Source organism: Rhinopithecus bieti, unplaced genomic scaffold (genome assembly GCF_001698545.2).
Source record: "Rhinopithecus bieti isolate Rb0 unplaced genomic scaffold, ASM169854v2 scaffold_6481, whole genome shotgun sequence".
NCBI lineage: Eukaryota > Metazoa > Chordata > Mammalia > Primates > Cercopithecidae > Rhinopithecus > Rhinopithecus bieti.
The window spans coordinates 4033930-4046292 of NW_016805314.1; the positions used below are offsets into that span (position 1 = coordinate 4033930).

The 12363-nt window shown below is 50.3% G+C and overlaps 1 protein-coding gene across 1 annotated transcript in view; it reads left to right on the plus strand.

Moving 5' to 3' along the window:
- The first annotated feature begins 52 nt into the window (after nt 1–52).
- The window catches only part of LOC108529670 (beta-galactosidase-1-like protein 2), a 46461-nt gene continuing 34150 nt past the window's right edge, over nt 53–12363 (plus strand). Inside the window, exons 1-3 of the mRNA XM_017872134.1 lie at nt 53–298; nt 10779–10826; nt 11210–11407. Of these exons, the coding sequence (XP_017727623.1) occupies nt 213–298; nt 10779–10826; nt 11210–11407 (332 nt within the window). The 5' untranslated portion in view covers nt 53–212. The remainder of the gene's footprint in view (nt 299–10778; nt 10827–11209; nt 11408–12363) is intronic.

The following is a 12363-nucleotide window of genomic DNA, read 5'->3' on the forward strand; positions in this document are numbered from 1 at the left end:
AGAGGCCCCGCCCCGGCCCCGACCAGCCCCGCCCTTGCCTGCGCGAGGCCTAGGGCGGCAGGCGCGGAGCCGCGAGCCCCAGCCAATGAGCGCCGGCGGGCTGGTTGCCTAGGCGACCAGCGCGCGGCTCCGCCCCCCGCGCCGAGGCTCCCGCGCGCGGCTGAGTGCGGACTGGAGTGGGAACCGGGGTCCCCGCGCGCAGAGAACACGCGATGACCACGTGGAGCCTCCGGCGGAGGCCGGGCCGAATGCTGGGACTTCTGCTGCTGGTCATCTTGGGCTTCCTGGTGCTCCGCAGGTGAGAGAGAGCTTCGCGCAGCACCTGCCGGACCCCACATTCCCCAGCCCTCCGCACCTCGGGTTCTCTCCTCCCGCGACCCGCGAATCCCGAGTTCCTGGGGGGAGCAGTCCCAGCTGCTTCCTTCTGGGAGCTCCCCAATACCCCGAGTTCCCCTGCGGCTCCAGGCACTCCTGCCTCGCGATCCAGGCCTCTGGGCGACACCCGGCGTGCTCTCGGGTGCCGGCGTCTGTGCCCCGAGCCGCCCACCCCTCCGCGCCTGTGATGCCAGGCTCTGCCCCTCGTGGACGGCCGCAGCCCTCCAGCCGTCAGAGCTCTCTCAGACGCACCCCATCGCGGCCCCGTGCCCACTGCTCCGCGGAAAGCTCCCTCTGCTCTTTCCCCAGGCCCCCCTTTTCCTCCCAAGCCTCTGGGAGGCGCCTTGTTCTGCAGAGGCCGGCGCTTCAGCCTGGCAGCTACGGTCTAGCCAGCTCGCCTGGCAGGGTCATAAGAACAATGTCCGTGGGACTCCAAGATCCCGGGTCATGATTTATTTGCACAGTTCTAGGACTGATAGGTCGTCTCTCTCCACTTTCCCACCATTCACCTGTTACCAGCTCACTTTCCTCTCCCCTTTTTACAAAATGTTGTTTATGGCAAATGAGTGGTTTCAGTGATACTGTGACTTACCCACAGCCTGTGAAAAAGTTTTCTGGGTGCCGTAGCCCAGAATTTTTCTAAACTGTGCCTATTTTAAGGATTCTACAGCCCTGACCCTATCTTTCAGGTCAGCACTTTCCATATTCAAAACCTCCAGTGGGAAGCCGACTGGCAGTATCGAATGAACTGAACGGTTGGAACTGGTGGCAGGCCCTACCCCACTCAGCTTTGTCATTTGCTTCCTTTTTATCCCCCTTCTTAGTTTCTCTAAACTTCCCCTGGGAGGTAGGGAAGTTTTTGATGGAGATAAATATCTGGAAGTCTTTTGCGGCCACAAGAACACATTGACAAACTCGATGTTTACACCTTGTGAAGACTTGATTCTTGTTTCTGAGATAGTAAGGACATCATAATATTGTTTGGGAGAAGGACGTGATTTTCTTCTCATTCTGGGGCCCAGAAAACTTCAGGCATTTCATTTCTCCAGTTGTGCCCAAGATGTTTTCTGTCCTAAGATCTCTAAGCCATTCCTCCCTGAAGATCGGCCCTGGCTCCTGTGGGATGCTCAGCTTTCCTCCCTTTGCAAGGCTTGTGCAAACCCTGGAAGAATTACTCAGGGCAGCAGCAGCAGATCCTTCTGCATACAGCAGGGTAGCAAGGCACCCAAGCTGCCAAGAGAAAGTCTAGCGGCTGCAGGCCTGTTGTTGATCAGGGATGTAGGAGTCCGTGCAGGGAACCCGGGCAGGTCACTATTTGGGGCAGCACTGTGGGCTTGAGATGGGCCGAGCGGCACACCCAAAAAGTCCCCAGGAAAAGGTATGCGAAGGAGGCTGAGTGTTTGCTATTGTTTGGTGGCACAGAGGTGAGGTGTCAGGGAGCTGACCTAGCTGGGAAGAAGCCTGAGCTGCTTTGAGGTGAGGTAACCGTGTCCCCACCTAGGTGGGGTGGCCACACTAGGATTCAGTCTTGGGCCATTGGAGCTGTGTGGAATGGCAACAGAGAGTAAACAGCTGCGACCAAAGGCTGTGAACCCAGTTTGACATGCCTAGGAAAGTTGTTTTTCTTGCCACTCCATCCTTCTAGCAGGTAGGACAGAAGCTCAAGGAGCTCTGAACCAAGTTCAGGGCCGTCTCTTTGGATCCTGTGGAATACATGTCTTTTTGGCGGCTTTTTGATTTTTTCTCCCTCATGGGTATATTCTGTCCAGTTCATCCTGTCTGACTTGGGCTGGACACCAATGATTATGAGTTGCTGTAATATCTCTGGAGGCAGGAGGAGAACATCCTCTTTGTCTTTCTCTCTTCCTGTCTTGCTCCAGCTCTGACTGGGTCATTAACTGAGTGGGAGGTGGGGGCCTCTCCCCGCTGTTACTGGGGAGTATTGAGGTGGCCAGTGGAATACAGGTCACATGGAAACTGGCCACCAAGTTCACTCTTTGTGGAGCGAGCTGTCCGCAGCAGCTCCTTTCCTGTAGCAGAAGGCAGGTATTTGGACAGTGGCTGGCATGGGGTGGGGCATGTTTGGCTATAGCTTTTCTTTTTTTTTTTCATCAGCTTTTCCTTGGGCTGGTTCATGGTCAGTCATAGCTGGTGGGTTACATCATATCAAAGAGCTAGGATGACCAGGTTGACTTTTGGGGGAGGATTTCAGTCTTAGAATTTTTATTTTTTTTTTTAAGCTTAAACAGTGGTCTTTCTTAAAAATTACCTTTATTGGAGTTTAATTGTCATGCAACAAACAGCACATAGTTAACATGTACAATTTGATACACTTTGACATGTATCTAAATCAGGCTGTGAATCTACCACCACAGTTAAGATTGTGAAAACAGCCACCAGCCCCCAAAGTTTCCATGTCCCTCTCTGTCATCCCTCCCTTCTCCTCCTCCCTGCTCCCCAGCCCTGAGCAACCACTGATCTGTTGCTTTCTGACACAGTATATTGGTTTGCATTTTCTACTGTTTTATAGAATTGTAATCTTAAAGCATGTTCTCTTTTTTGGTCTGGCTTCTTTCACTCAGCGTATTATTTTGAGGTCTGCGATGCATGTATCAGTGTGAACCGTGCCTTTGAGCCAGTTGCCTTTCATTCTGTTTCCTATTCCCACTCCATGAACACAAGAATGCCTGCTTGATATTATCTAAAGGCATGGTTCTCATTCATGATTTTTTCCTTAATATAAATTAATCACTGAGCAAAAATACACTCAACTCTGCATCTCTCATACCTAAAATTTCAGCTGGGAAAGGTGAGAGAGGGGAAAGCCTTCAGATGGGCAGCCAGCATCGTGCTCCTAAGAGGTAAGTTCATTTCTTCTCTGAGGTCCATCTCACACACTGCCCTGACCTACTGTTTTCTGTATTCCAGACCGCAAATTCTTCCTATAGAAGGGAAAAGGAGGAGATGTATCAAACTCATTCTCCTGAACAAGGTGGCTAACTTAGCAATGCAGGTCACTTTTTTTGTTTTATGTGAATCATGGCCAGTCCTGTCTTCCCAGCGTAGGTGGCCAAATCATGCCTCTCCTCTTGAGCTTCTGGGAGGTAATTGATTTTATGGGCCTTGCCTATTCTAGGACTCTGCTCTGCTTGAGGCCTGAGTCGTATTTCATGGAATGTTCAAACTCTTTGAACAGTGTTCCTTTTATCTTGTAGTAGTAAAGTTTTCAGCATTGGGAAGTGTCTCTTTCAGCAGGTGATCACCTGTTGGATTACAGGTGGTGAGGGATGTCTGAGCCACCCTGTGCTAGGAAGATTGAGTTGGCTCTGGGATTCTTACAGGACCATGCTAGCCAGCAACAGAAAGAGACCAGAGTTGTCTTGGAGCAGCCATAGTATTGGTATAGGTGTGACTCAGGGGAGGGGCTGGGCTACCAACAAGATTGGGGACAAAGGTCCTTGGCTGCAGAAATAGCAGAAAGTTGACCAAAGGGTTCTTCCCACCTTAAGGTAAAGTAGCAAATAAAATAAAAACATGTAGTCCTTGCTGAAGTGATGCAGAGTTCCATGAGGTCATGTCAGACGCTCTTCTGGGAAGAATTCGGGAGATCCTGCAGCTTGAGGAGAAAGGTTTTAGAACATCTGGACCTGAAAAAGGACTCTGGGGTCTAGGCACATACTCCCTCCCTCACCACCATCACACAGCAGAGGCAGGGTTTTTTGGTGTTAGTGTTGGGATATTTGCTGCTTCCTCTCCACTCAGTTTTAGATTTTGCTTAAATCTATTGCTCTGGATGTTAAAGACCGTATTGAAAAAGAGTTCTCATAGTGTGGAGGTCTCCTGGGATAGAAAGGCAGCAGGTGTTTTTAGAGGCTCCTGCTAATGAGGTAGATACTTCTTGACTGGTGTCTGCCTGTTAGAGACTCCTTGTTGATACTCACAGCTTCTGTTCTTTGACACTTAGCAAAACAGTTAGTGGGCTTGTTCCTTTCAAGGACAGATTGTATTTTTTGCCCTTAAGAAGTTATTTTGTGAGTAGGTAATTTATGAACATGGTAAGTATTCAGAGTGTGAAAGGGAATCAAGTGAAAAGAAACTCCCACTCCTGGCCCCTTGGCTAGGCACCCTTCCCTATCCCCTCTTCCTATCAGCCGTTATTACTGATAATGGCTTCTTTCAGAGATATTCTATGCATATACAAGAAGATAGCTACACATATTATCCTACTTGTCCATTAGACACATAACACACGTTATCCTCCTTGTCCATTAGACACATAATTTATTTAAACAGTCTTCTATTGATGGACATGGATTGTTTGCAATCTTTAGCTACTGTAAACAAAGTTGCCGCAGATATCTGCTGGATGTATTTCTATAAGTAGAATTGCTGACCGTAGGATAGATTCATTTTAAATCTTGATAGACATTTCGAAAATAGTACATTTTATTTCTGTTGGAATCAGTGTAAAGGAGATTCTGCACCCAACTCGATAGGGCCAAGTCGATTCTTGAGTCTTGTAAGAACCAGTGCATCTCTTGTATATCTTCGTAGATAAGTCCTATGTGGTGGATTAAAAAAAAAATTTAACATAGTTATGTTTTTCCCTATTTGTGAGATCATTTCATTGAGAGTCTACAAGCATCTCGAAGATCAGGGGCTTGTTATCAAGAGTAGAGGCCTTGTGTTATCTAACAGAGCTTTCACTTCTCTCTGGGTGAGACACAGTCCTTTTCCCGTTTATGATGCTGTCAGTGGTCCCAAAGTACTACAAACGTCACATAGTGTTAGACCACTTTTTTTTGTTGTTGTTGTTATGTGGTTGATTCGAGGGAGGGGTTTTTGTTATTTTGCTATTGGATCTCAAGGTTTTGGTCTCGTAAACTCTTCTTCATGTACTCACTTCCTACAGTCTTTAGGAAATACTGCCCTCTGAACCACCAATATTGCTTCTGGGTCAGAGCCCGGATGTGAGGCCAGGGTTCATGGCTTACCTGGGAGCCCTTTCAGAGGAAAAAGGGGAGGAGCTAAGATTGCAGGAGTGCTGTGGACCTCTTGCTGGGGACCTCACATCTCTGCAAAATGCATATACTTGCCTTGGGAATGGTAGGCCTAAGCCTTTGGGTGTATTTAATGCCTCTCCTAGCAAACAGGAGTCCAACACCTTGGACCCAGACCAAGGAGCACATATAGAAAGCTGGGCCAGACACAGGGACCGACTTCCATTTCCCTGAGGCTGAAATTCTTGGAGCCCGGGGATTGGTCCAAGAGCTACTCAGCAATATTCTGGAGTCGAGTCGTTAAGGGCACCATCTGGGCCAAAGAGTGCATAGTTCCTCCTTCAGGCCCTCACATTCTTTTTTTTTTTTTTTTTTTTTGAGACGGAGTCTCGCTCTGTCGCCCAAGCTGGAGTGCACTGGCCAGATCTCAGCTCACTGCAAGCTCCGCCTCCCGGGTTCATGCCATTCTCCTGCCTCAGCCTCCCGAGTAGCTGGGACTATAGGCGCCCGCCACCTCGCCCGGCTAGTTTTTTGTATTTTTTTAGTAGAGACGGGGTTTCACAGTGTTAGCCAGGATGGTCTCGATCTCCTGACCTTGTGATCCGCCCGCCTTAGCCTCCCAAAGTGCTGGGATTACAGGCTTGAGCCACCGTGCCCGGCCCAGGCCCTCAAATTCTTTTGCTGAGGGTGGAGAGAACATGGCTGAAGACTGCTGGGACCAAAATATCCCCAGACAGACAGTTTAGGGCAGCAGGATGTCCAAGGAAGTTGAGCCTCATGGGAGCCTAGAAGGGAACCAGAACCTTGAGAGTGATGAAAGGAAGTCTGCACTGAAGACAGATCCAAGTGAGGAATCCCCGTGTGTTTGATGTCTGTGGGCAGCTGAACACTTACCATCAGATGGTGGTCTCGGCATGGCCACTTGGAGGAGGGTGGAGGGGAGTGTTTTCTTGGTCAGGATCTTCATAGAATGCCCTGGTTTTGGATTCAGTTGAACCTCTGTTTAGGGCCCTAATAGGGCCACAGTGCACCTAAAACTTGAATTTGTAAGCTGTCATCTCAGATGAACAAGCATGTGAACACATTATGTTATAGTGTCAAAATAAACAGCCTTTGGGGCCGACAAGGACTCACGTTCTGGGAATCAAAGGACAATGGTTGCAGTTCCTGGCTCAGATGCCAGCTTGCGTATGCCCATGGCCAGCCTCGGACTGCGTGAGTGCTGCCTGGTCTCTGCCGGTGGTCATCATACTCCAGATGTTCATGGTGCTGTCTCTGCTATGCCCAGTTGCATGGATCCTGGCCCATCTGTGGCTGGTCATACTCTGCATGGCAGACCAGAAAGAGATGACTGTGACCCCAGTGAGGCCTCCCAGCCCCACCATGACCCCGGTTCCTGATGAGTGTTTGCAGGATTGACGGGTGATGCAGGGATGCCCGCTGGCATGGCAGGACGCATTTCAAGCCTGGCACACCTCGCTCAAGGAGACCCTTTCTGGTGGTGACTGGATCTGGCTCACCTCCCACCCAGCCGCCCTGCAAGATCCCTTCTGAAACTTGACAGCCAGTCCCATTCCCAGAAAGAGGTGGTGACCTTGTCACCTGCTCATCTGTCCTTTTCCATCCACTCACATTTTTACTACACCCAGAATCTCCTGACTGCTGGGGCCTGTCCTGTACCCTTCATCCTCAGGACCCACCTCACCAGTCAAGGAAAAATTACTCCAGAGGGCTCCACCTCCCCCTGCTTCCTCACCATGGGGCACAGCAGAACTTGGTACCTATGTCCTCTGCTTCAGGTTTCCATTGCAACCAGTTTTTGTGTCTGCAGCTTGCACAGCCTTCAGCACAAATAGTGCCTGCCCCTTTTCCACTTGCCAAAAGGGAATTGGTGAGGATGGGCTGTAGAGGTCTTGTTATGTTGTGCAAGGCCCCATCAGAGGTCCTGATATGCCTGCCTTCCTCCAGGAACCCCACCTTGGACCATGACCACGGCCACCCTCTCCGTACAGGTGGAGGAGCAGAGCCTGACTCTGAGCAGAGCAGACCTGGGCACTGAGCACTGAATTCAGGCCGGTGGTCAGGGTCTGCTGTCCAGACTCTTCTAAGGTGGAAAAATCACTTTGTATAAATGAAGCCAAGATACACAGGCGACAGAAATTTCAGGAGAAAATGTTAACATAAGCTCCAGTTCAAAAGAAGGCAGGTGTTCCTGGTTTCAACAAGTAAAGGTCCATCATGAACTGCTCCCCAAGAAAAGTGACAGAAACACGCTGAGCTTCCTTAGGATTTGGTTAGCTCCTTGGTATCAAGCCTAATTTAGGAGTAAAGTCTTGCTGACCTTTAAACCAACCAACTCTAACCACATAGTTGATATTTTCTTTATTATTACTGAGTTACTCAGGAAATTATGGGGTTACTTTCCATCTTATGATTATTAGTATTAATAATCATCATTAGTGTTAATAACCGTTTACACGATGCTTCATTGTTTATGAGGCTCTAACTTGCATGGTCTCATTTACTGGCAGTGAATTCCCTGAAGAAACCCAACACGTATCATCCTCATTTTCTTGGTGAAATCATCCCTTTTAGTAACGTATTGACAACTTGTCCAGTAACCTACCAGGAAATTCCCAGGAAGAAACGGTTGAATTCTCCAGAATTTGGAATTGGATAACAGCTAGATTGTTTTTTGTTTTTGTTGTTTATTTCATTCCTCTTGATATGCACTGAGAAGAATGTTTTGTTCTAAAAATATAGAAAATTGTGTGTTACAAAGACACTAGCAAAGACAAGCTCTATCCAGGGAGGGAGTCTATGTAGTGTCAAAGGAGAAGATGCAGATTGGGCTTCTGAAGCTGTAACCTTGGGATTGGTTAGAATGCAGATTTTGATTTAGTCAGTCTCAAGTAAGGCTTAAGGTTTATGCATTTCTGACAAGCTGCAGATGAAGACCTGGAAATCTGGTTGGTGGATAGAAGTTGTTGAAGCGGGATGCCTCTTTCCAGCTATCTGCACTTTGAGTCAGGCGGCTGTGACACTGAGGGAGTTCAGAGGCTCGCTGCCTGCAGACCACACCTGGAGAAGTCAGCCCAGAGGGAGGTTTTCTGATCCTTAGTTATCAACTAATCAAGGGGACAGGTTAAAGTGTTACTAGCAGGGACTGTGTTGGAATGTCGGTCACAGAGAGGCTTTTCCAACCCTGACTACACCTCTGCATTTAGCAGGGTGGGGAGTGGAGGCTCTCGCACCCATAAATAGATGTTAGGATAAGTAATGTGTGCTTTAATAAGAATTGGAGATTGCACTTTTGAAGTTCTGGCTGGAGAATAAGGTTTGGTACCTGGTGGAGTGATTGCTAAGTTGTGTTGTCACTGTCTTTAAAAACAGTGTATTTTGTGTGTGTGTGTGTGTGTGCATGTGCATGTGTGTGTGTATTTTCACCACCAGATTGTCAAAATGCCCCTGTTTTTAAGAAAATAGTCTGTCCATCCAGTTCTTCCTCATTCTGGCCTGAGGTGAGCCCAGCATGTGCCTCTGAGGCAACCAGGGGGAGAACCTGTGTTGTGGTGGGCAGGTGAGTCTGGTGAGTCCCTGAGGCGGGGAGGGCTGAGCGGGAGGCAGGGTGTGTGCTTTGGAGCAGGTGTGGCCTGAGCAGTTGCGAGCCTGTAGCCAAAGCAAAGTGCCTGGTGAGCAGAGCAGGGGGCACCAAGGGAAGGCCTGGACGGTGGCCCAGAGGGGCCTGAGGCCTTGTCTTAGCAGTCCAGGGCTTCATCTGCAAGGATGTAGGCCAGCAGAGTTTCTGGGAAAGGGCAGATCGCACATATTTTCAGCTTTGCAGGCCATGCAGTCTCTATCGCAAATACTCAACTGTAAAAAAGCAGCCGTATGTAGATGGCGTGGCTGTGTGCCAACACAACGATTTACGAACACTGAAGTTCATATAAATTTTTATGTGTCCCAAAATATTATGCTTTTGATTTTTTTTCAACCACTTAAAAATGTGAAAGCTCTCCTTAGCTTGCAGGCTGCACAAAGACAGATGGCAGGCTGGATTTGACCCAAGGCCCAAGTTGACCCACCTGTGGCATACAGGCTGTGTTGGTCTAATAGGATCTCAGTGTACAGAATCTTTTGTGGTCAAATTTTAGAAATTGTAATAAGATGACTTGGCACAAAGTCTAGCACCTAAACTATATACCACAATGGGAAGAATGGAGAAGTTGAGATTATTCCACGTTAGGGACATAAAACCCACTTGTGGCTATTCTCTCTAAAGTTTTCTCTTTGGAGAAAAATGTGTGGTGACTAGGTTCCCATAGCTCTCGAATATGCAAACATAGGCTATAATAAGTTGATTTCAGATAGAGATGAGACTCTTCGGCTCACAGCAGAGAGTGCTGCATTTCTCCGGGACCCTTGCAGCAGCCTTTCTGAGCAGCCGGGACAGGCATTAGCCTGTTTTACGGAGGAAGAAGCTCCTGCCCACAGAACTGGCGTCGCTAACCCGAGGCAACAGTTCTACCAAGCTGGGGGCCAGGATTCACATCGGGGCTTCCTCGTCCGGCTCGGGTTTTTGTTTTCACTCTCTCATGCAGTCCTTCGGAAGAACTGTGTCCTAAAATGTCATTTGCAAGCCATTTACTAGAACATGGACGTTTTCTCTTCAGAGAAAGAAGAATGTGGTGAGCAGAGCCCTAGGTTGCCCGGGATGAAATGACCCTTTCATCTGTAGCAGCAGAACTGTAGTCCTGGAGCTTTGATGGGAGCTCTAAGGCCTGGGGGCTGTGAGAAGTAGGAGGGAGTAGGTAAAAAAGCATATTTCTTTGCTTGAGAGTGGCCCCAGACAAAATTCCCAAGAGGCTGGCGATGTCCGAGCTGTCTTCTGTCCTGTGGGCCCCCTGCCCCCGCCCCGTCTCTGGCCATCTGGGCCCTCTCAGTTGCCCCATCCCTCCATGACACGCAGCTAAGGGGGCATCTTGTGCAGTGTGGCCTGGCTGGCCACCACCTGCTAGTGTCAGGGCAGGAGCGAGCCCTGATGAGGACAAAGGCACAGCCAACACAGACAGGCTCCTGCCCCAGACTCAGCCTCCACCTTTCATGAACTTCCTGACCTGAAATGTGGGTCTCCCCAGCTTCTCTTACGGCTTTCGGGAGACAGGGTGGGAAGGAGACCCACCCAGCAGCACCGGGTCACTGGGACCCACCTGAGGGGCTCCCTGGGGCCGACCCGAGGAGATGCCAAGGGAGCTTTCTCACGGCCTGAAGCCTTCGAATCCTTCCCGTGGGGGACTCTGCTCTAGCTGGGCCATCTCTTGGCGGGCCGCGATCTTCAGAAACGAATGAAGACCTGGAATCGGGTGGATGGAAGGATGCCGCTAACGCAGACCCTCTTTCCAGGTCTCTGCTCCTGGAGTCGGGCGGCTGCGACCGTGCCGGGGCTCAGAGGTACCGTGTGAAGCTGCTGCTGCTTTCGCGTTCAGCCGCGTGGCCACGGCGCTGGCCATGGTGCAACCGCGCGCCCGCCCGGCCCCTGCAGCAGCCTCGGGGCCTGACGCTGGCCTCGCTCCTGTTAGCCCGCGAGCCGAGTGCTGTTTGTCTTGCTCCTGGCTGCAGCCTCGGCTTGCCCTTCCCCTGCCGCGGTGCCCCGCGCTGCAGACAGACCCCTCCCAAGGTTTGGCTGAGGCAGAGCGGGGAGCTTTTCCCAGCCACCTGGACGCAGGCCCTCTTTGGAAAGAAATGCCGAGAACCTGTGAAGGGGCGAGGAAGCTGATCTCTCTGCACCCCGGCCCCTGCGGCCTCTGGGCTCCAGAACGCCTCTGTCTTTGCAGGTTGGACTGGAGCGCCCTGGTCCCTCTGTGTCTCCGCCATCGGCAGCTGGGGCTGCAGGCCAAGGCCTGGAACTTCATGCTGGAGGATTCCACCTTCTGGATCTTCGGGGGCTCCATCCACTATTTCCGTGTGCCCAGGGAGTACTGGAGGGACCGCTTGTTGAAGATGAAGGCCTGTGGCTTGAACACCCTCACCACGTAGGTACTACCCCCGTCCCCCGCGGAGCCTGGTTCCTAAGTAGGGCGCCTGGTGTCTGCATGCGAAAAAATCTAAGAGGAAGCAGCCCAGGTCCTCTGTCCAGGGCGAGAGCGTCAGGGTCTCCCTCCTCCTCCCCACCACAGAGCTCCTGACTCGTGGGCGTGAAGGGACGTGAAATGGATGTAAGGTCTAGAGGAACCGAAGTAGCAATGTCGCACAAAAGAGTGTAGTGAAGGAGGTGAGTGCAGACTGAGGAGGTGATTCACTGCCAGGGAATCATTTTCTTTAACAAGCAGTCTTCCCACTTCCAGTTCATATGGCCAGTGAACCGCGTCTTCTTGAGAAGAGCTGCCCGAGAGGCTCTCTGGCCCCGGTTTTCAGCACTCTTCTTGGGCAGTGGCCTTAGGATGCTGTGGTTGTCATCTCAGCCTCTGTTGTGATGATTGGCACATGGTAGGCACACAATAAAATATTGAATTTGCAAATCATTTATAAAATGTGCTCAGTTGTGAATAACCTGGATCTTTTCATGGGTTTCCCCTGCAAATTGCCAACAGATACTTGACTCTAAGTCTATGAAATAAAGGGAGTGATCAGGCTGGATTATTCCATGTTTAGGCAAAAATATGTGATTACAAATCAAGGAGATGGCTTTTCATGGGTGGTTGATGAACTGATTTTGAAGACAGTTCCTTAAAGAGTTACAGAAACGTGCTGAGCCTTGACAGCTTCCCAGAAAGGGCTCCTGAAGGTTGTGGGAGTGCAGCAGGCTCAGCACTCAGCCCCATGGAAGCAGCACCGACGACGTTTGCTGAAAGGCAGAACTCGTGTGTCTGAGTTGGAAGCCAGGCAGCCTCTCCTCCTTCACCTGGGAATATTCTTTGTAGTGGGCAGAGGCTCTGCTGAAGCCAGTGGTGGGGTGGGGTTGGGAGAAGAGCAGTTGTCATCACGGTGT